The sequence below is a fragment of the Bufo gargarizans genome, chromosome 2 (assembly GCF_014858855.1).
Source record: "Bufo gargarizans isolate SCDJY-AF-19 chromosome 2, ASM1485885v1, whole genome shotgun sequence".
NCBI lineage: Eukaryota > Metazoa > Chordata > Amphibia > Anura > Bufonidae > Bufo > Bufo gargarizans.
In genome coordinates, this window is record NC_058081.1 from 715793259 (window position 1) to 715814801 (window position 21543).

The 21543-nt window shown below is 48.2% G+C and overlaps 1 protein-coding gene across 1 annotated transcript in view; it reads left to right on the forward strand.

Moving 5' to 3' along the window:
• Nucleotides 1-21543, forward strand: part of LOC122929123 (B-cell receptor CD22-like) — a 518995-nt gene that overhangs the window by 248385 nt on the left and 249067 nt on the right. The window contains exon 5 of the mRNA XM_044282611.1: nt 7500-7757. Within this exon, the coding sequence (XP_044138546.1) occupies nt 7500-7757 (258 nt within the window). The remainder of the gene's footprint in view (nt 1-7499; nt 7758-21543) is intronic.

Below are 21543 nucleotides of genomic sequence, written 5' to 3' on the forward strand. Positions count from 1 at the left end.
GCATTACTGCTTCAGGGACATAACCGGGGTTAATAGATTCAGGAATACCCCATAACCGAAGATTATTCCTTCTTCCCCCATTCTCCTGGTCCTCCAACGCCGTGTACAGAAGGTTAATGTGCGATTGATATTCAGCCATGTTAGAAGACACCTCTTTCTGGTGCGCAGCAATCTTTTGCTGATTTTTCTCCAGGGTCTCCACTCTGGATCCTATGTGGCGAATATCACCCCTGATAGCAGCTAATTCAGAGCTGAGGGGTTCCAGAGCTTCAGCAAGTGAGTCCTTAAGGAAACTCCTGGATATCGGTAAGGCATCTGGGCTAAGGGAAGCTTCCCTGCCTCCTTTGGCGCCAATAGGAGCTTGTTGTTTGTAGCCGGCGGCCTTTGGAGTTCCGGGCGCCATCTTAGTTTACCTTACCACGCATGCAGCGGCAGCCTTCTTAATGAATTTATCATTTTCTCCGGGCTGAATTGCCGCTTTAGCAGGACCAGAGTGATCAGTGTTCTTTTGTCCTCCGATTTTGACCATTTTCGGTCACACAGCCATCCACTCTCAGCGTAGGCTCCGCCCCCCCCAACACTTAGTCACTTCTGATATGAGATCATTCTTTCAGCCGACCCATCGACAGCTGTCCTCCGGATCCAGGATCAGGGAATGCCTAGACCGACAGGTGTCTGACTACATCGCGTTAACGGCCGATGTGGAAGCTCTAAGAAGTGATGAACCCCTGGATTACTGGCTGGGCAGGCTTGAACTCTGGCCAGAGCTGGCACAATTTGCCATGGAACTGTTGGCTTGCCCCTCATCCAGTATTCTTTCCGAAAGGACGTTCAGCACAGCAGGGGGGATCGTGACCGATAAGCGCACTCGCCTAGCTCACGACAGTGTGGACTACCTCACATTTCTAAAAATGAATGAGGCATGGATCTCGGAGGAATTCAACACATGTGACCAGTAGACCTTGTTTGATTCAAATTCCTCAATACAGCCCACAAATATCCGCCACCACCCATAACAATTCATGGTCCCTGTATTATGTAAATACAGCGGCATAAAAGGCCTTTCATGTCCGTTGAATGCCTAATTTTTTAAGCCTGTACTGGCCGACACTGACTACTTTATCCTGTGAATGCCTAATGTACCTCCAGCCACAGAATACAAAGTTCTTTGCTGTCAGGTGAACGCCTGTTGGCTAATTTTCAGGGCCTGTACTGGCCGACACTTACTTCTTTATCCTGTGAAAGCCTAATTTTGCTGACTGGAATTGAAAATCAATAGGTCTGTAAACGTTCCGCTAAATTGTGGAACGGATGCGGACCCATTTTACAGACGTGTGAATGGACCCTATATGTATTTGACATGTATTTACTGGCTGCTGTCAGTTCTGGCTGATTTAGGCCGAGCTATTACACTAAAACAGATCAATATTAGAAAAAAATAAAAATAAATTAAGGCAACTTTTCCAATAGCAGGAGCATCTCCTGCACCCCCTTAATGGCCTGGCGTTGCCTCTCCTCCATGGCCTTCATGCGCGCCTGAAAGGCCCGCATATCCTGGCGGTGCTTCTTATGCATTTTGGCCAATTTGGCCTTTAATGTCTTCAGTACTGTTTGAAAAAAATATATATGAACTTTAATTGTAATTCTTATTAAACCTTTAAACCTTTTTTTTGTGGTGCATATGACTTTTTGATCGCTTGCTATTACACCTTTTTGTGATAAAAGTTGTCAAAAGTTGCCTTTTTGGTTTTTTACTTTTTTGTTTTGAAAGGTGTCCACCTGAGGGGTTATTTGGTATGATATTTTTATACAGCTGGTTGTTACAGATGCGGCAAGACCTAATATGTTTCCTTATTTTTTTACTTCTGTTTTGCTCAATAAAAGCATTGTTGAACCAAAAATAATTCATGTTTTAGTCTCTCCAGAGTTTGAGAGCCATATTATTATTTTTATTTGGCGATTGTCTAATGGTAGGGTCTCATTTTTGGCCGAATTAAATGACAGATTGGTAATATTTTTTGGGGGAATATGCCTTTTGTGATAGCTTGGTGTTGCACTTTTAGTGATGTTAGGTGACTAAATTATTTTTTTTTTAATTTTTTTTTTTCTAGTGTTCACCTGAGGGGTTAGGTCATAGGATATTTTTATAGAGACGGTCGATATGTACATGGCGGTACAAAATACTGTAAATTCTGTAATCACAGAGTGTTCAGATTTTAGACAAACAACTCAGAAATCTTAACAATAGATATAAAGAAATTCCAATATGGAGGGATCTATATATAATTGCAGTGGCTGCCAGCTTTATGACGCATAACTCAAAAATGAACAGCATGCAAACAGACATCCCCTCCACAGTGTCTTTATGGAACAAAAGGGCGTGAGGAGACCCTTCTTAATCCCATCACTAACACAATAGAACAAAGGGACAAAAAAAAACAACACATTCATTGGGAGTCTCAGAGCAGAGTGAACCCTTATTGCGTTTAAGGATTCACACCATGCAACTTTAATAGGGAATGGGAAAAATGTGGCCTATAAACTAAACCAATAATTAATGGTTTAGAGTTCCCTCTACCTCAAATGGGTCAGAGTGGGGATCTCCATATTCCTGGGTCCATAGCCCGTAGGAAGGAGGCTAGCCCTCAGGCTTCTACTGCAGACCCAGTGATGGTTCAGTCCGTCACTTGTCTGGCACAAAGCCAACACATCACATCACCCAAAGAACACCATCCCCACAATGAAACATGGTGGTGGCAGCATCATGCTGTGGGGATGTTTTTCAGCAGCCGGGACTGGGAAACTGGTCAGAGTTGAGGGAAACATGGACAGGGATATTCTTCAGCAAAACCTGTACCACTCTGTGCGTGATTTGAGGCTAGGACAGAGGTTCACCTTCCAGCCGGACAATGACCCCAAACACACCGTTAAAGCAACACTTGAGTGGTTTAAGGGGAAACATGTAAATGTGTTGGAATGGCCGAGTCACAGCCCAGATCTCAATCCAATAGAAAATCTGTGGTCAGACTTAAAGATTGCTGTTCACAAGAGCAAACATCCGACCTGAAGGAGCTGGAGCAGTTTTGCAAGGAGGAATGGGTAAAAATCCCAGTGGTAAGATGTGGCAAGCTCCTAGAGACGTATCCAAAGTGACGTGGAGCTGTGATTGACGCAAAAGGTCGCTCTACAAAGTATTGACTTTAGGGGGTGAATAGTTATGCACATTGACCTTTTCTGTTATTTTGTCCTATTTGTTGTATGCTTTACAATTAACAAATTTAAAAAAAGGTCTAAGTTGTGGGCATGTTCTACAAATTACATGATGGAAATCCTCAAACAATCCATGTTAATTCCAGGATGTGAGACAACAAAAAAAGAACGAAGTCAAGGGGGGTGAATACTTTTGCTTAGCACTGTATACATTACAGAGTGTTGGCAAAACATACAAAAGTTATTTACGCATCTACCTGGGCATTTTTCGTCCCGGATTCTTTTTATGAACCGGGGGTGTCTGCGTTTCATGTCTGACCATTTTTTAATGATGGCCAGACGTCGGTGTTTGAGACTCGTTTTGCATCAGATCTCAAATGCCAGCTCCGCACAATCCGCTGCTTCTCGGCGTGGGACCGGGTGCTGTTGTATCCCCGCCCCAACATCCGCTGCAAGATAAAAATGCAAGCATATAATCCCCTTTTTTTTTAACAATAATAGTATTGAAAATAATTTACTCAAGTAAATTGCAAAAAGTATTTAAGTCTTTGAATTGGAAATATTAGATTTAGGTCGCCTGCACACGGGCGTGTTTTTTCACAACTACGGACCGTACAAACATGGCGTGCCGTCCTGCAGAGTGGACGAGCGCACGGTGTCATTAGTTGCTATGACACCATGCGCTTCCGGCCACCACCGCTGTACTGTGATACACTTGTATGATCTTGAACATGCTTCATCCTCATCCTCCTCCTCATCCTCCTCCTCATACTCCTCCTCATCCTCGTCCTCCAGTAGTGGGCCCTGGCTGGCCAAATTTGTACCTGGCCTCTGCTGTTGCAAAAATCCTCTTTCTGAGCCACTTCTAAAAGACTGGCCTGAAAGTGTTACCCTGGGTTCACACCTGAGCGTTTTACAGCGCGTACGAACGCGCTGTAAAACGCCCGACGCTCAAACAAGTACTTGAGCTTCTTTGGGGCGTTTTGACGCGCGTTTGTGGCCATAGGACACTGCAGTCAATGACACAAACGCGCGTCAAACGCGCGTTTACTATTACAAAAAACGCGCATAAAAACGCGCGACAAAAACGCGCGTAAAACGCGCGTTTGAGGAACGCTCAGGTGTGAACCCAGGGTTAGAGATGACCCCTCTTCCTCCTCCTCATCCTGGGCCACATCTTCTTCCATCATTGCCCTAACCCTGGGTTCACACCTGAGCGTTTTACAGCGCGTTCAAACGCGCTGTAAAACGCTTAAGACATGAAAACCAATGCTTCCCTATGGGAAGGGTTCACACCTGGGCGTTTTACAGCGCGTACGAACGCGCTGTAAAACGCCCGACGCTCAAACAAGTACTTGAGCTTCTTTGGGGCGTTTTGACGCGCGTTTGTGGCCATAGGACACTGCAGTCAATGACACAAACGCGCGTCAAACGCGCGTTTACTATTACAAAAAACGCGCATAAAAACGCGCGACAAAAACGCGCGTAAAACACGCGTTTGAGGAACGCTCAGGTGTGAACCCAGGGTAAGTGTTTTCTCAAGGAGACATAGAAGTGGTATTGTAACGCTGATAACGGCGTCATCGCCACTGGCCATGTTGGTGGAGTACTCGAAACAGCGCAACAGGGCACACAGGTCTCGCATGGAGGCCCAGTCATTGGTGGTGAAGTGGTGCTGTTCCGCAGTGCGACTGACCCGTGCGTGCTGCAGCTGAAACTCCACTATGGCCTGCTGCTGCTCGCACAGTCTGTCCAGCATGTGCAAGGTGGAGTTCCACCTGGTGGGCACGTCGCATATGAGGTGGTGAGCGGGAAGGCCGAAGTTACACTGTAGAGCAGACAGATGTTTTTTTTTCGCCCCAGTATGAGAGCCGTATTTCTGGCCTAAATTTCACAGTCACTTATGCAGCGATAACCCTAGATGTGCACTTTATGAAAAAAATGTTTTTTTTAACCCCAGTGTCTCAATGCAGTATTTCTGGACTTGCAGACATGCAGATAGACTGTGCTGGTGCACTATCGTTGCATAAAATGGCTGCCGATCATGTATTGATATTGATGAAATGAAGAAAAAAAAGCACTTTTTCTGTAGATCGCTGAGTACATAAACCAGTTCTTGATAAGATTTCTCCCTGAACTCTCCCTCACAGCAGCTGCAACCTCTCCCTACACTGATCAGAGCAGAGTGACGGGCGGCGCTATGTGACTCCAGCTTAAATAGAGGCTGGGTCACATGCTGCAGTTGGCCAATCACAGCCATGCCAATAGTAGGCATGGCTGTGACGGCCTCTTGGGGCAAGTAGTATGACGCTTGTTGATTGACTGCTTTCAACCTTTCAAAAAGCGCCATAAAAATCACCGAATTCAAACTTTTACGTAAAGGTTCGGGTCCAGGTGCCAAAAACCCTAAAGTTTGGTACGAACCCGAACTTTACAGTTCGGGTTTGCTCAACTCCAATACCAATTTTTTTCAGGTCAATTGGAGTACTTTAGATTTGAGTCAAATTAATTTGTACCCAAATAAAATTTCAAGAAATGTGGTAATCTAAAATACATAGTTTGTGGAAAATGATCCAATGAAACTTGTGATGTATACATTTAAACTTCTGCTCTTTATGATTATAGTTAAGACTGACTTGTCAGTTATCAATAGCATTCTCTGTGGTATAGAGACAGTTGTCAGTCTCTGATAGTGATACTGAGGGCTTGGTCTTAAAGGATAACTGTCACACTTAGACCCTAATTTCAATTTTCATATATGTAGTTACTAATAACATGATATTCCAGAATCAGTTACTATAAGTCCTCATGCACACGGCCGTGTTCCGCGGCCGAGAGCGGACCGTGGAAACCCGGCCGAGATTCCTCCTGACAGCATGAGCGCACGGCGTCATTGGTTGCTATGATGCTGTGCGCTTCATGCAGCCGCTCCTATACAGTAATACATAGTGTATTACTGTACAGGAGCGGCTGCATTAAGAGCACGGCGTCATAGCAACCAATGACGCCGTGCGCTCATGCTGTCAGGAGGAATCTCGGCCGGGTTTCCACGGTCCGCTCTCGGCCGCGGAACACGGCCGTGTGCATGAGGCCTTAGACTGACTTACCCCCATATTTAATAAGATTCAGCCCTTAGCAACCAGTCTGCATAAAACTGCAATTTCACTATTCAGTTAAGATGGCCGCCACTGCCCTCACCCTGAGGCTAATCCCGCCTGCCCTCACTAGCCAGTAACAACAGCCCCCCAAAAGTGTCAGTAACCAGAGCCCTCCCCCTAAAGGGTTAATCTCCTGCAGCACAAAGGGGTCGTCTTACCACATGTTGCTTTCATTTATACACTGCTTCAACTCTGCATTGTCCCAGTCTGCTGAGTGAGGGAGCGTCTGCCAAGCGCAGGGACAGGGAGAAGTGCACACAGCCCAGGCACTGCTATCAGCTGCTGGGGAGGACCTGCTCTAATAATTTACTTACAGTCCCTGGCTGTCAGGAATGTGACCTTGCACACAGTGTCCTTCTGCGTCCCTCCGTCCTTCAACACATAGACGGACCCTGCATAGCAACACATAGACGGACCCTGCATAGCAACACATAGACGGACCCTGCATAGCAACCTGATTTTAAGCACAGGTAAAAATAGGCAGTACAGGGAACAAAACTGTGGAATTAAGGGGTAATTGAATACACAGTGAAAAGTTGAAATAGGGCCACCAAGGAGATATTAATCACCACAATCCAATACTCCCAAAAAAATAAAAAATACGACAGTTATACTTTAACCCAAAAAGCAGAGTTTTAAAGGGGTTATCCATTAAATGATAATGATGACCAATCCTCAGGACGGAGTCTGACACCAGGCATCCTAGCCAGTCAGCTGTCTCAGGGAGCCACAGTGCTCCTTGTAGCTCTGGGGAGTGCAGCCGGCTCCCGACATCTCTCCAAGCATAACGCTGTACATGTGTATGAAAGAAGCTAGTTTTTACTCACCAGCCCAGAAAAAAAATGAGACACACTACAGAGGGAAAAATGCTAAAGGCTATAGTCACATAATGGCCAGAAATAGTGAAATCCCTCATGTGCACCCACACGACAGCTGACATTTCTAAATTCTAGAATATTATCTGCCTATAGCCACCACTAGGGGGAGCTTACTGCACAACTACCGTATTATATAAAGATATTCTGATGAGGTTAGGCTTTGAGAACCCTTTTTTTCAATTAGTTCTTAAATTGCTTCTCTGCACAATTCAGCTAATAATGTCAATTAATCAATTTATTTTTTCTTTCACAGATGCACCAAAAAATGTGACTGTCGCTGTCATCGGTATAGATAATGTGATGGAAGGAAGTGATATGAAGTTGCAATGTAACAGCTTCTCCAATCCTGCTGTATATGATCATGAATGGTACAAAGGGAAATCCAAATTACCAGATACAGGACGGGAGATCACAGTGAGGAATGTGAGCAGGGACATGGAGCCCTATTCCTGTGCTGTAAGAAATAGTATGGGTAGAGGAGAATCAGCCCCGACAGAGATACCTGTACAATGTATGTATACAACCCTTCACCTATATACAACCAGATACCTGTACAATGTATGTATACAACCTGTTACTTGTATACAACCAGATACCTGTACAATGTATGTATACAACCCTTCACCTACAGCCAGGACCATAAATATTGGGACATCAACACAATTCTTCAATTTTTGGCTCTATACACCACCACAATGGATTTGAAATGAAAGGAACAAGATGTGCTTTACCCGCAGACTGTCAGCTGTAATTTGAGGGTATTTACATCCAAATCAGGTGAATGGTGCAGGAATTACAGCAGTTTGCATATGTGCCTCCCACTTGTTAAGGGACAAAAAGTAAAATTACAGAATAAGGCCTCATGCACACGACAGTATTTTTTCACGGTCCTCAAAAACGGGGTCTGTAGGTCCGTGATCCGTGACAGTTTTTTCGTCCGTGGGTCTTCCTTGATTTTTGGAGGATCCATGGAGCCAAACGGATCCGTCCTGAATTGCAATGCAAGTCAATAGGGACGGATCCGTTTGACGTTGACACAATATGGTGCAATTGCAAACGGATCTGTCCCCCATTGACTTTTAATGTAAAGTCAGGAGTCCCTTTTATACCATCGGATCGGAGTTTTCTCCAATCCGATGGTATATTTTAACTTGAAGCGTTCCCATCACCATGGGAACGCCTCTATGTTAGAATATACTGTCGGATATGAGTTAGATCGTGAAACTCAGATCCGACAGTATATTCTAACACAGAGGCGTTCCCATGGTGATGGGGACGCTTCAGGTTAGAATATACAAAAAAACTGTGTACATGACTGCCCCCTGCTGCCTGGCAGGTGCTGCCAGGCAGCAGGGGGCAGACCCCCCCCCCCCGTTGTTAACTCATTGGTGGCCAGTGCGGCCGCCCCCCCTCCCCTGTAGTTAACTAATTGGTGGCCAGTGGGCCCCCCTCCCTCCCCTGTAGTTAACTCATTGGTAGCCAGTGCCCCCCTCCCCTGTAGTTAACTCATTGGTGGCCAGTGGGCCCCCCTCCCTCCGCCATAGTTAACTCATTGGTAGCCAGTGGGCCACCCCCCTCCCTCCCTGGTAGTTAACTTGTTGGTGGCCAGCCCCCCCCTCCCTCCCCTGTAGTTAACTCAATGGTGGCCAGTGGGACCCCCCTCCCTCCCCTGTAGTTAACTCGTTGGTGGCCAGTGGGCCCCCCCTCCCTCCCCCTCCTAATTAAAATCTCCCCCCTATCATTGGTGGCAGTGGAGAGTACCGATCGGAGTCCCAGTTTAATCGCTGGGGCTCTGATCGGTAACCATGGCAACCAGGACGCTACTGCAGTCCCGGTTGGCATGGTTACTTAGCAATTTGTAGAAGCATCATACTTACCTGCGAGCTGCGATGCCATGGTTACCGATCGGAGCCCCAGCGATTAAACTGGGACTCCGATCGGTACTCTCCACTGCCACCAATGATAGACGGGGGAGATTTTAATTAGGAGGGGGAGGGAGGGGAGAGGGCCCACTGGCCACCAACGAGTTAACTACAGGGGAGGGAGGGGGGGGCTGGCCACCAACGAGTTAACTACAGGGGAGGGAGGGGGGGCCCACTGGCTACTAATGAGTTAACTACAGGGGAGGGAGGGGGAGGGCTGGCCACCAACAAGTTAACTACAGGGGAGGGAGGGGGGGCCCACTGGCTACCAATGGGTTAACTACAGGGGAGGGAGGGGGGGCCCACTGGCTACCAATGAGTTAACTACAGGGGAGGGAGGGGGGGCAGCCGCACTGGCCACCAATGTGTTAACTACAGGGGGAGGGAAAACGGCACAACGGCCACGGATGCACACAACGGTCGTGTGCATGAGGCCTAATAATCATAAATCAAACTTTCACTTTTTAATAATTGGTTGCAAATCCTTTGCATTCAATTACAGCCTGAAGTCTGGAAAGCATAGACCTCACTAGAGATGTCGCAAACATAGCATTTTCTGTTCGCGAACGGGCAAACCGCCATTGACTTTAATAGGCAGGCGGATTTTAAAACCCACAGGGACTCTTTCTAGCCACAGTAGTGATGGAAAGTTGTTTCAAGGGGACTAACACCTGGACTGTGGCATGCCGGAGGGGGATCCATGGCAAAACTCCCATTGAAAATTACATAGTTGACGCAGAGTTGGATTTTAATCCATAAAGGGCATAAATCACCTAACAATCCTACATTTTTTTGAACAACGTGGTTTAAAACTTCCAGTGTGTGTATATTATCAGGTATGATGTTGTATCGATCAGGTAGTGTAAGGGTTACGCCCGCTTCACAGACATTGACAGACCAAACTCCCCTTTTAGTGCACCGCAAACAACCGCAAACAGTCCATTTGCTCAACCGCAAACTCCCCATTTGCACAAGGTTGGATACCAAGCTAGCCATGTCCCGTTGATGTCATTGAAGGTTTCTTCCTCCACCCAGCCACGTACAATACCAAGGGTCCCCGAAAGGGGAATTGAATTGATTTTTCGAACGGGAAGATGGTTAAAAAAACGCTGGCTCCCTCCCCTTTGTTTGAATCCACGGTCACTGCGTCGTGCAATTTACTGTCACACCCGATATGAGCGGTATTTTCTGTAGTACTATTCTCATCAGTTTAATCCCTGTTACGTCCCATATCAGGGATTGCCTTTTGTGAAAAAAAAAATTACGCCGGGTATCTTCGACTGCCTTCACAGTGACAGACCAAACTCTGATACACCAAACTGAATTGATTTTAGGAACCGGGAGATGGAAGAAGCAGCTTGGTCGGTCCTCTTACTCCCAAGTTGGGGCACTGCGCGTGCACGGAGCAATGTGCTGTGACACCCTATATGAGTGGTGTCTTAACTAGTACTATTCCTATCAGTTTAATCCCTGTTACGTCCCCTATCCGGGGACGTGTGTCGAATCGATTAACCATTGTCGAATTAACAAACCATTAGAACATCCTGGAATAATTTTGTTCTGAGCTCTGTACTTGCTTTGTATTGGAATTGTTGGGGATTTTTAAAATTGTCTGCATTATTTCTAATAAACTATTAAGAGACTTTATTATGATTTTTTATTTTATTTTATGTATTAAAAACCCATACAACTTAAAAAAAAAAATGAAAATTAATGTTTTTTCTATGAAATATTATCCAGCCGATCGCTTTTGTTCTGATCATAATAAGGCAACGGCCTTATCATCTGGGGTGTGGCAACATTGCCAACACACTCATAGAGGTGATGATCGCTTCATTGTGATACGCAAGCCCCTTCACCACAACAAGGTAACGATCACGAAGGGGAATTGACACTTGTATGTGCCTTTTTTTTTTCTTTTTTTGCAGCCACAGTGCAGCACCAGAGGCCATGAAAATTAGGCATGTACGCATGCCTGAAAAATAATGGTATTGTTGCAGCCGCTGTTGTAGCAGAAAGGTGACTAAAACATTGTGGCTTGAACCCTAGTTTGTGGCGGAGAATTCACGAAAGTCATCCGGTATGCAGACAGTAAATACAGCAGCGTGGGGACCATTTTGAGGCCAAGGCATGTCATCAGGCCTTTTGTTAGTCAAACACATTCCCCACTGTCAGTCCCTTCGGGATCCATGCCTCATTCATCTTTATGAAGGTGAGGTAATCAACACTTTATTGACCGAGGCGACTTCTTTTGTCAGTGACAATGCCTCCTGTTGCACTGAAGGTCCTTTCTGACAGGACACTTGAAGCGGGGCAGGCCAGAAGTTCTATCGCAAACAGGGATATCTCAGGCCACAGGTCAAACCTGCACACCCAGTTTTAAGGGGTTCATCGCTCCTCAGTGTCGATATCTGCAGTTTAGGCGAGGTAGTCTGCCACCTGTCAGTCGAGTCATTCTCTAAGGCTGGATCCCGAAGGGCTGTGGTGATGTGTAGGACTGAAAAAGCACCGCATGTCCTCCATCAACAACACATCTGTAAAGCGTCCTGTCCTTGCCGCCGTGGTCGTGGTAGGAGGAGGATTACTTTCACCTCTTCCCCTGTTACATTCCCGTTGTGCTGTGACATCCCCCTTATAAGCTGTGTAAAGCATATTTTTTAGTTTGGTTTTGAAGTGCTGCATCCTTTCTGACTTCTGGTAATTTGGTAACATTTCCGCCACTTTCTGCTTATACCGGGGGTCTAGTAGCGTGGCCACCCAGTACAGGTCGTTCTCCTTCATCCTTTTTATACGAGGGTCCCTCAACAGACATGACAGCATGAAAGACCCCATTTGCACAAGGTTGGATGCCAAGCTACTCATTTCCCGTTCCTCCTCCTCACTGATGTCATTGACGGTCTGTTCTTCCCCCCAGCCACGTACAACACCACGGGTCCCAGATAGGTGACAACATGCACCCTGGGATGCCTGCTATGGTTGGTCGTCCTCCTCCTCAAAGCCACATTCATCCTTTGACTCCTCTTCCTCATACTCCTCTTGCAGCGTTGCCGCAGGTCCGGCAAGCGATGATGACAAGGCTGTTTCTGGTGGTGATGGTGACCACAACTCTTCCTCTTCCTCTTCACGCTCATCTACAGCCTGATTCAGCACTCTTCACAGGGCACGCTCCAGGAAGAAAACAAATGGGATGAGGTCGCTGATGTTGCCTTCGGTGCCACTGACTAGGTTTGTCACCTCCTCAAAAGGACGCATGAGCCTACAGGCATTGCGCATGAGCGTCCAGTAACGTGGCAAAAAAATTCCCAGCTCCGCAGAGGCTGTCCTAGCACCTAGAAAATACTCGTTGACGGCTTTTTCTTGTTGGAGCAGGCGGTCAAACATTAGGAGTGTTGAATTTCAACGTGTCAGGCTGTCGCAAATCAAGCGCCTCACTGGCATGTTGTTTCGGCGCTGAATGTCTGAAAAGTGCGCCATGGCCGTGTAGGAACGCCTGAAATGGCCACACAACTTCCTGGCCTGCTTGAGGACGTCCTGTAAGCCTGGGTACTTATGCACAAAGCATTGTACGATCAGATTACACACACGTGCCATGCACGACACATGTGACAACTTGCCCAAATTCAATGCCGCCAACAAATTGCTTCCGTTGTCACACACCACTTTGCCGATCTCCAGTTGGTGCGGAGTTAGCCACTGATCCACCTGTGCGTTGAGGGCGGACAGGAGTGCTGGTCCGGTGTGGCTCTCTGCTTTCAGGCAAGTCAACCCCAAGACAGCGTGACACTGTCGTATCCGGGATGTGGAATAGCCCCTGTGGAGCTGGGGGGATTCCGTTGATGTGCAGCCAGACGCAGCAGAAGAGGACTCAGCCGAGGAGGTTATGGAAGAGGATGGAGTAGGAGGAGTAGAGGAGGTAGCAGTAGGCCTGCCTGCAAGTCGTGGCGGTGTCACCAACTCCGCTGCAGAGCCACACATTCCATGCTTGCCAGCCGTCAGCAGGTTGACCCAATGCGCAGTGTAGGTGATATACCTGCCCTGACCGTGCTTTGCAGACCAGGTATCAGTGGTCAGATAGACCCTTGCCCCAACACTGTATGCCAGAGATGCCATGACTTCCTTTTCAATCACTGAGTAGAGGTTTGGGATTGCCTTATTAGAAGAAAAAATTTGTCCGGGTACCTTCCACTGTGGTGTCCCAATAGCGACAAATTTTTTGAAGGCCTCAGACTCCTCCAGCTGGTATGGCAAAAGCTGGCAGGCTAAGAGTTCCGTCAAGCCAGCTGTCAGACGCTGGGCAAGGGGGTGACTCTGTGACATTGGCTTCTTACGCTCAAACATTTCCTTTACAGACACCTGACTGTGGACAGATGAGCAGGAACTGCTGAAGGTGAGAGGAGGAGTGGCGGGTGGTTGAGAGGGGGCAAGGAGGACAGCAGTGGTTGACGTGGCTGAAGATGCTGGACCAGGAGGAGGATGGTGGCTCTGAGCTTGTGTGCTGCTTCTACTTGTCATCATGTGTTGATCCCATAGGCGTTTGTGATGTGCGATCATGTGCCTTCGCAAAGCAGTTGTACCTAGGTGGGTGTTGGATATCCCATGACTCCGTTTCTTTTGGCACAGGTTGCAAATGGCATCACTGTTGTCAGAGGCAGACACACAAAAAAAATGCCACACTGCTGAGCTTTGCAATGACGGCATTCTGGTGGTGGCAACAGCATGCGTTGATTGGCTTGCTGTCTGGCTGACCCCGGGTGCCGATACATGCTGTCTGACTGTGCCACTAGCTCCTTGCAATGACCTCCCCCTACTTCCAACTCGTCTCCTCCTTCTCTCTGTCTCCCCTGCTAAACTTTTCAGCTCTTCTTTTCTCTTCGAGCAGGCACCCACGTGGCATCCATGGACACATCGTCATCATCAACCGCTTCACTTGTATCTGACACCTCAGCAAAGGAAGCAGCAGCGGGTACAACATCATCATCATCATCACACTGTACGTCCATGTGTGTAATGCTGCCTGACTGAGACATATCCCTGTTATCTACATCCCCTGGCAATAATGGTTGCGCATCACTAATTTCATCCAACTGATGTGTAAATAACTCCTCTGAGGGATCAAGTGAAGCGGCTGTGGTGGCTGTGGTGGTAGTGGTGGTGGTGGCGGCGGGCGGCAGAGTGGTAACTTGAGAGCAGGTGACCAAAGCTGAGCTGGAGGAGGATAGTGTGTCAAGCTTCTTAGCGGAAGCTGTTGAAGATTGGGCATCCTGTGTCAGTCAACTATTTTCTCCGATTTTTTGGGGTTCAGGGTACGTGGCCTCTGAACACTGGGCATTATTGCAGGGCCAGTGGAAATCTCAGCACCACGACCATGACGGCCCCTGCGAGGTGGCCTGCCTCTGCCTGTCATTTTTTTTTTTTTTTAGATAAGTGGTACTATGCGTGCAAGGTACGGTGCCACCCTATATAAGTGGTGGGCAGTGGGCACAGTACAGTCTGTGTGGGCCTGACACACACTGGCTTGCAAATGCAATTATATCACAGAGAAATAATATAAATTGCATTTTTCTTATCTGCAAGGTATTGTCTGTGACACCCTGTATGGATGGTGCGCACACAGTACTGTCTGTGACTGAGCCTGCAGCCTCTCACACATGGGCAGGCAACTGCAATGCATATATATATATATATATATATATATATATATATTGTGAGGAAGTGACAGGCCTCATGGTTGCTAGGGGAGATATATGGCAGGATTTGCTGTGTCTTCCCCAGAATCACCAGGTCTGAAGAAAGACCAGGTGCAGTAATCACCTGGGGATAAAGGAATCCTCAGAGTGAGAAGGGGTGGGGACTTGCACACAGAAGGCTGGAGTGGCTCTGTGTGGTCTGAGCCAGGAGGGCTGAGAGACCACTATCCCACAAGAGACCCTGGTGTGGGAGCAGCCTGGAGGCTGCTGGAGGTTGGGCTGGGAAAGCCACATCTCATCACGGGTGTGAACTGTGGTACGCTTTAGGTGACTCAGGGAAACCTATGTGTTTAGATAGGGCCCAGACGGGCACAGTTTTGCCCCTAAATCCTGGTGTCTGTGAAGAAGTGTGTGTTTGCATATATATATATATAAAAAAAACAGACTGATGTACCAGCCCTAAAAAAGGGCGTTTTGGGGTGCTGTCAGGACGCTGTCCTTACAGCAGATGAGTCTGTGGACACAGAACACTGCCCTAGCTAACGCTTTCCCTATTAAATCAGCAGCAACACTGTCCCTCCTCTCACTGAAAATGCAGCGTCCGAATGAATCTAAAATGGATGCTGTCCAGGAGGTGGGAGGGTCTGAGAGGGAGGGTATGCTGCTGATTGGCTGGAATGTGTCTGCTGACTGTGAGGTACAGGGTCAACGTTTACTCAATGATGATGTATAGGGGGCGGACCGAACATCGCATATGCTCGCCCGCTGCGAATAGTTCGGGGCATAACTAGACTTCACCAGACGCTGGGTTTCATCCCTGGTGATGCTCTGCCAGGCCTTTACTGCAACTGTCTTCAGTTGCTTGTTCTTGGGGAATTTTCCCTTCAGTTTTGTCTTCAGCAAGTGAAATGCAGCTCAATCGGATTCAGGTCAGGTGATTGACTCGGCCATTGCATAACATTCCACTTCTTTCCCTTAATAAACTCTTTGGTTGCTTTTGCAGTATGCTTTGGGTCATTGTTAGGGATGAGCGAACCCGAACTGTATAGTTCGGGTTCATACCGAATTTTGGGGTGTCCGTGACACGGACCCAAACCCGGACATTTTCGTAAAAGTCCGGGTTCGGGTTCAGTGTTCGTCGCTTTCTTGGCGCCTTTTGAAAGGCTGCAAAGCAGCCAAACAACAAGCGTCATACTACTTGCCCCAAGAGGCCGTCACAGCCATGCCTACTATTGGCATGGCTGTGATTGGCCAGAGCAGCATGTGACCAACCTCTATTTAAGCTGGAGTCACATAGCGCCGCCCGTCACTCTGCTCTGATTAGCGTAGGGAGAGGTTGCAGCTGCCACGTTAGGGCGAGATTAGGCAGTGATTAACTCCTCCAAAGCACTTCATTCAGAGATTGATCTGCAGCTGTGGATGATTGAACTGCTGCTATTGAATTGCTCACTGTTTTTAGGCTGCCCAGAGCGTTTTTCAGTCACTTTTTTCAGGGGTGATCGGCGGCCATTTTGTGTCTTGTGGTGCGCCAGCACAAGCTGCCAACAAGTGCATTTAACCCTCAATGGTGTGGTTGTTTTCTGGCTAAATCCTACATCAGGGTCAAGCTGTCACACCAAGTGCATTTAACCAGCAATAGTCTGATTATTTTTTGGCCATATCCCAGTCTAATTCTGTCAGTAAACGTATACCTGTCACCCAGCGCCTAAATACTAGGCCTCAAATTTATATCCAGCTAAATCTGTCGTTACTGCTGTACTGTTGTGGCTGGTCAAATTATTTAGTGTCCGTCAAAGCACATTTTTTGTTCTGGGTTGAAATACAATTCCCAATTTAGCAATTTCCTAATTTAGTGGTTTCTGCTGTATCAGAGCTATTTTAAATCTATCCCTAAAAGGGTATATAATATTCAAGGTGCACATAGGGTCATTCAGAATAACTTCACACACACCCGCTACTGTGCATTTCCAAGTCTAATTCTGTCAGTAAACCTATACCTGTCACCCAGCGCCTAAATACTAGGCCTCAAATTTATAGTCAGCTAAATCTGTGGTTATTTCTGTGGCTGGGCAAGTTATTTAGTGTCCGTCAAAGCACAGTTTTTGTTCTGGGTTGAAATACAATTCCCAATTTAGACAATTTCATAATTTAGTGGTTTCTGCTATATCAGAGCTATTTTAAATCTATCCCTAAAAGGGTATATAATATTCAAGGTGCACATAGGGTCATTCTGAAAACCTTCACACACACACGCTACTGGGCATTTCCAAGTCTAATTCTGTCAGTAAACCTATACCTGTCACCCAGCGCCTAAATACTAGGCCTCAAATTTATATCCAGCTAAATCTGTCGTTACTGCTGTGCCTGTATTAGTGTAATACGGTACATAAATAGATAGCCAGATAGTGTTAGGTGTCTGTAAAAAAAGGCCTGAATTTGAATTCAATACATTGGGCCAAATAATATTTTTCTTATTGTGGTGAACGGTAACAATGAGGAAAACATCTAGTAAGGGAAGCGGACGCAGACATGGTCGTGGTGGTGTTAGTGGACCCTCTGGTGCTGGGAGAGGACGTGGCCGTTCTGCCACAACCAACTACCTCAGGTCTCAGTAGCCGCCATACTTTACAGCGATATTTGGTGGGGCCCAATGCCGTTCTAAGGATGGTAAGGCCTAAACAGGTACAGGCATTAGTCAATTGGGTGGCCGACAGTGGATCCAGCACGTTCAATTTATCTCCCACCCAGTCTTCTGCAGAAAGCGCACAGATGGCGCCTGAAAACCAAGCCCATCAGTCTGTCACATCACCCCCATGCATACCAGGGAAACTGTCTGAGCCGCAAGTTATGCAGCAGTCTCTTATGCTGTTTGAAGACTCCGCTGGCAGGGTTTCCCAAGGGCATCCACCTAGCCCTTCCCCAGCGGTGGAAGACATAGAATGCACTGACGCACAACCACTTATGTTTCCTGATGATGAGGACATGGGAATACCACCTCAGCATGTCTCTGATGATGACGAAACACAGGTGCCAACTGCTGCGTCTTTCTGCAGTGTGCAGACTGAACAGGAGGTCAGGGATCAAGACTGGGTGGAAGACGATGCAGGGGACGATGAGGTCCTAGACCCCACATGGAATGAAGGTCGTGCCACTGACTTTCACAGTTCGGAGGAAGAGGCAGTGGTGAGACCGAGCCAACAGCGTAGCAAAAGAGGGAGCAGTGGGCAAAAGCAGAACACCTGCCGCCAAGAGACTCCGCCTGCTACTGACCGCCGTCATCTGGGACCGAGCACCCAAAGGCAGCTTCAAGGAGTTCCCTGGCATGGCACTTCTTCAAACAATGTGCTGACGACAAGACCCGAGTGGTTTGCACGCTGTGCCATCAGAGCCTGAAGCGAGGCATTAACGTTCTGAACCTTAGCACAACCTGCATGACCAGGCACCTGCATGCAAAGCATGAACTGCAGTGGAGTAAACACCTTAAAAACAAGGAAGTCACTCAGGCTCCCCCTGCTACCTCTTCTGCTGCTGCCGCCTCGGCCTCTTCTGCTGCTGCCGCCTCGGCCACTTCTGCTGCTGCCGCCTCGGCCTCTTCCTCCGCCTCTGGAGGAACGTTGGCTACTGCCGCCCAGCAAACAGGGGATGTACCACCAACACCACCACCTCCGTCACCAAGCATCTCAACCATGTCACACGGCAGCGTTCAGCTCTCCATCTCACAAACATTTGAGAGAAAGCGTAAATTGCCACCTAGCCACCCTCGATCCCTGGCCCTGAATGCCAGCATTTCTAAACTACTGGCCTATGAAATGCTGTCATTTAAGCTGGTGGACACAGACATCTTCAAACAGCTCATGTCGCTTGCTGTCCAACAGTATGTTGTTCCTAGCCAGCACTACTTCTCCAAGAGAGCCGTGCCTTCCCTGCACAACCAAGTATCCGATAAAATCAAGTGTGCACTGCGCAACCCCATTTGTGGCAAGGTCCACCTAACCACAGATACGTTGACCAGTAAGCACGGCCAGGGACGCTATATCTCCCTAACTGCACACTGGGTAAATGTAGTGGCAGCTGGGCCCCAGGCGGAGAGCTGTTTGGCGCACGTCCTTCCGCCGCCAAGGATCGCAGGGCAACATTCTTTGCCTCCTGTTGCCACCTCCTCCTACTCAGCTTCCTCCTCCTCTTCTTCCACCTGCTCATCCAGTCAGCCACACACCTTCACCACCAACTTCAGCACAGCCCGGGGTAAACGTCAGCAGGCCATTCTGAAACTCATATGTTTGGGGGACAGGCCCCACACCGCACAGGAGTTGTGGCGGGGTATAGAACAACAGACAGACGAGTGGTTGCGCCGGTGAGCCTCAAGCCCGGCCTGGTGGTGTGCGATAATGGGCGAAATCTCGTTGCAGCTCTGGGACTAGCCGGTTTGACGCACATCCCTTGCTTGGCGCATGTGCTGAATTTGATGGTGCAGAAGTTCATTCAAAACTACCCCAACATGTCAGAGCTGCTGCATAAAGTGCGGGCCGTCTGTTCGTGCTTCCGGCGTTCACATCCTGCCGCTGCTCGCCTGTCTGCGCTACAGCGTAACTTCGGCCTTCCCGCTCACCGCCTCATATGTGACGTGCCCACCAGGTGGAACTCCACCTTGCACATGCTCGACAGACTGTGCGAGCAGCAGCAGGCCATAGTGGAGTTTCAGCTGCAGCACGCACGGGTCAGTCGCACTACGGAACAGCACCACTTCACCACCAATGACTGGGCCTCCATGCGAGACCTGTGTGCCCTGTTGCGCTGTTTCGAGTACTCCACCAACATGGCCAGTGGCGATGACGCCGTTATCAGCGTTACAATACCACTTCTATGTCTCCTTGAGAAAACACTTAGGGCGATGATAGAAGAGGAGGTGGCCCAGGACGAGGAGGAAGAGGGATAATTTTTAGCACTTTCAGGCCAGTCTCTTCGAAGTGACTCAGAGGAAGGTTTTTTGCAACAGCAGAGGCCAGGTACAAATGTGGCCAGCCAGGGCCCACTACTGAAGGACGAGGAGGACGAGGATGAGGAGGAGGTGGAGGAGGATGAGGATGAAACATGGTCACAGCGGGGTGGCACCCAACGCAGCTCGGGCCCATCACTGGTGCGTGGCTGGGGGGAAAGGCAGGATGATGATGATACGCCTCCCACAGAGGACAGCTTGTCCTTACCCCTGGGCAGCCTGGCACACATGAGCGACTACATGCTGCAGTGTCTGCGCAATGATAGCAGAGTTGCCCACATTTTAACGTGTGCGAACTACTAGGTTGCCACCCTGCTGGATCCACGGTACAAAGACAATGTGCCCACCTTACTTCCTGCACTGGAGCGTGATAGGAAGATGCGCGAGTACAAGCGCACATTGGTAGATGCGCTACTGAGAGCATTCCCAAATGTCACAGGGGAACAAGTGGAAGCCCAAGGCCAAGGCAGAGGAGGAGCAAGAGGTCGCCAAGGCAGCTGTGTCACGGCCAGCTCCTCTGAGGGCAGGGTTAGCATGGTAGAGATGTGGAAAAGTTTTGTCAACACGCCACAGCTAACTGCACCACCACCTGATACGCAACGTGTTAGCAGGAGGCAACATTTCACTAACATGGTGGAACAGTACATGTGCACACCCCTCCACGTACTGACTGATGGTTCTGCCCCATTCAACTTCTGGGTCTCTAAATTGTCCACGTAGCCAGAGCTAGCCTTTTATGCCTTGGAGGTGCTGGCCTGCCCGGCGGCCAGCGTTTTGTCTGAACGTGTATTCAGCGAGGCAGGGGCCGTCATTACAGACAAACGCAGCCGCCTGTCTACAGCCAATGTGGACAAGCTGACGTTCATAAAAATGAACCAGGCATGGATCCCACAGGACCTGTCCATCCCTTGTGCAGATTAGACATTAAATACCTCCCCTTAACCATATATTATTGTATTCCAGGGCACTTCCTCATTCAATCCTATTTTTATTTTCATTTTACCATTATATTGCGAGGCTACCCAAAGTTGAATGAACCTCTCCTCTGTCTGGGTGCCGGGTCCTAAATATATGCCAATGGACTGTTCAAATGTTGGGTGACGTGAAGCCTGATTCTCTGCTATGACATGCAGACTGATTCTCTGCTGACATGAAGCCAGATCCTCTGTTACGGGACCTCTCTCCTCTGCCTGGGTGCTGGGCCTAAATATATGACAATGGACTGTTGCAGTGGTGGCTGACGTGAAGCCAGATTCTCTGCTATGACATGCAGACTGATTCTCTGCTGACATGAAGCCAGATTCTCTGTTACGGGACCTCTCTCCTCTGCCTGGGCCTAAATATATGACAATGGACTGTTACAGTGGTGGCTGACGTGAAGCCTGATTCTCTTCTATGACATGCAGACTGATTCTCTGCTGACATGAAGCCAAATTCTCTGTTACGGGACCTCTCTCCTCTGCCTGGGTGCTGGGCCTAAATATATGACAATGGACTGTTGCAGTGGTGGCTGACGTGAAGCCTGATTCTCTGCTATGACATGCAGACTGATTCTCTGCTGACATGAAGCCAGATTCTCTGTTACGGGACCTCTCTCCTCTGCCTGGGTGCTGGGCCTAAATATATGACAATGGACTGTTGCAGTGGTGGGTGACGTGAAGCCTGATTCTCTGCTATGACATGCAGACTGAT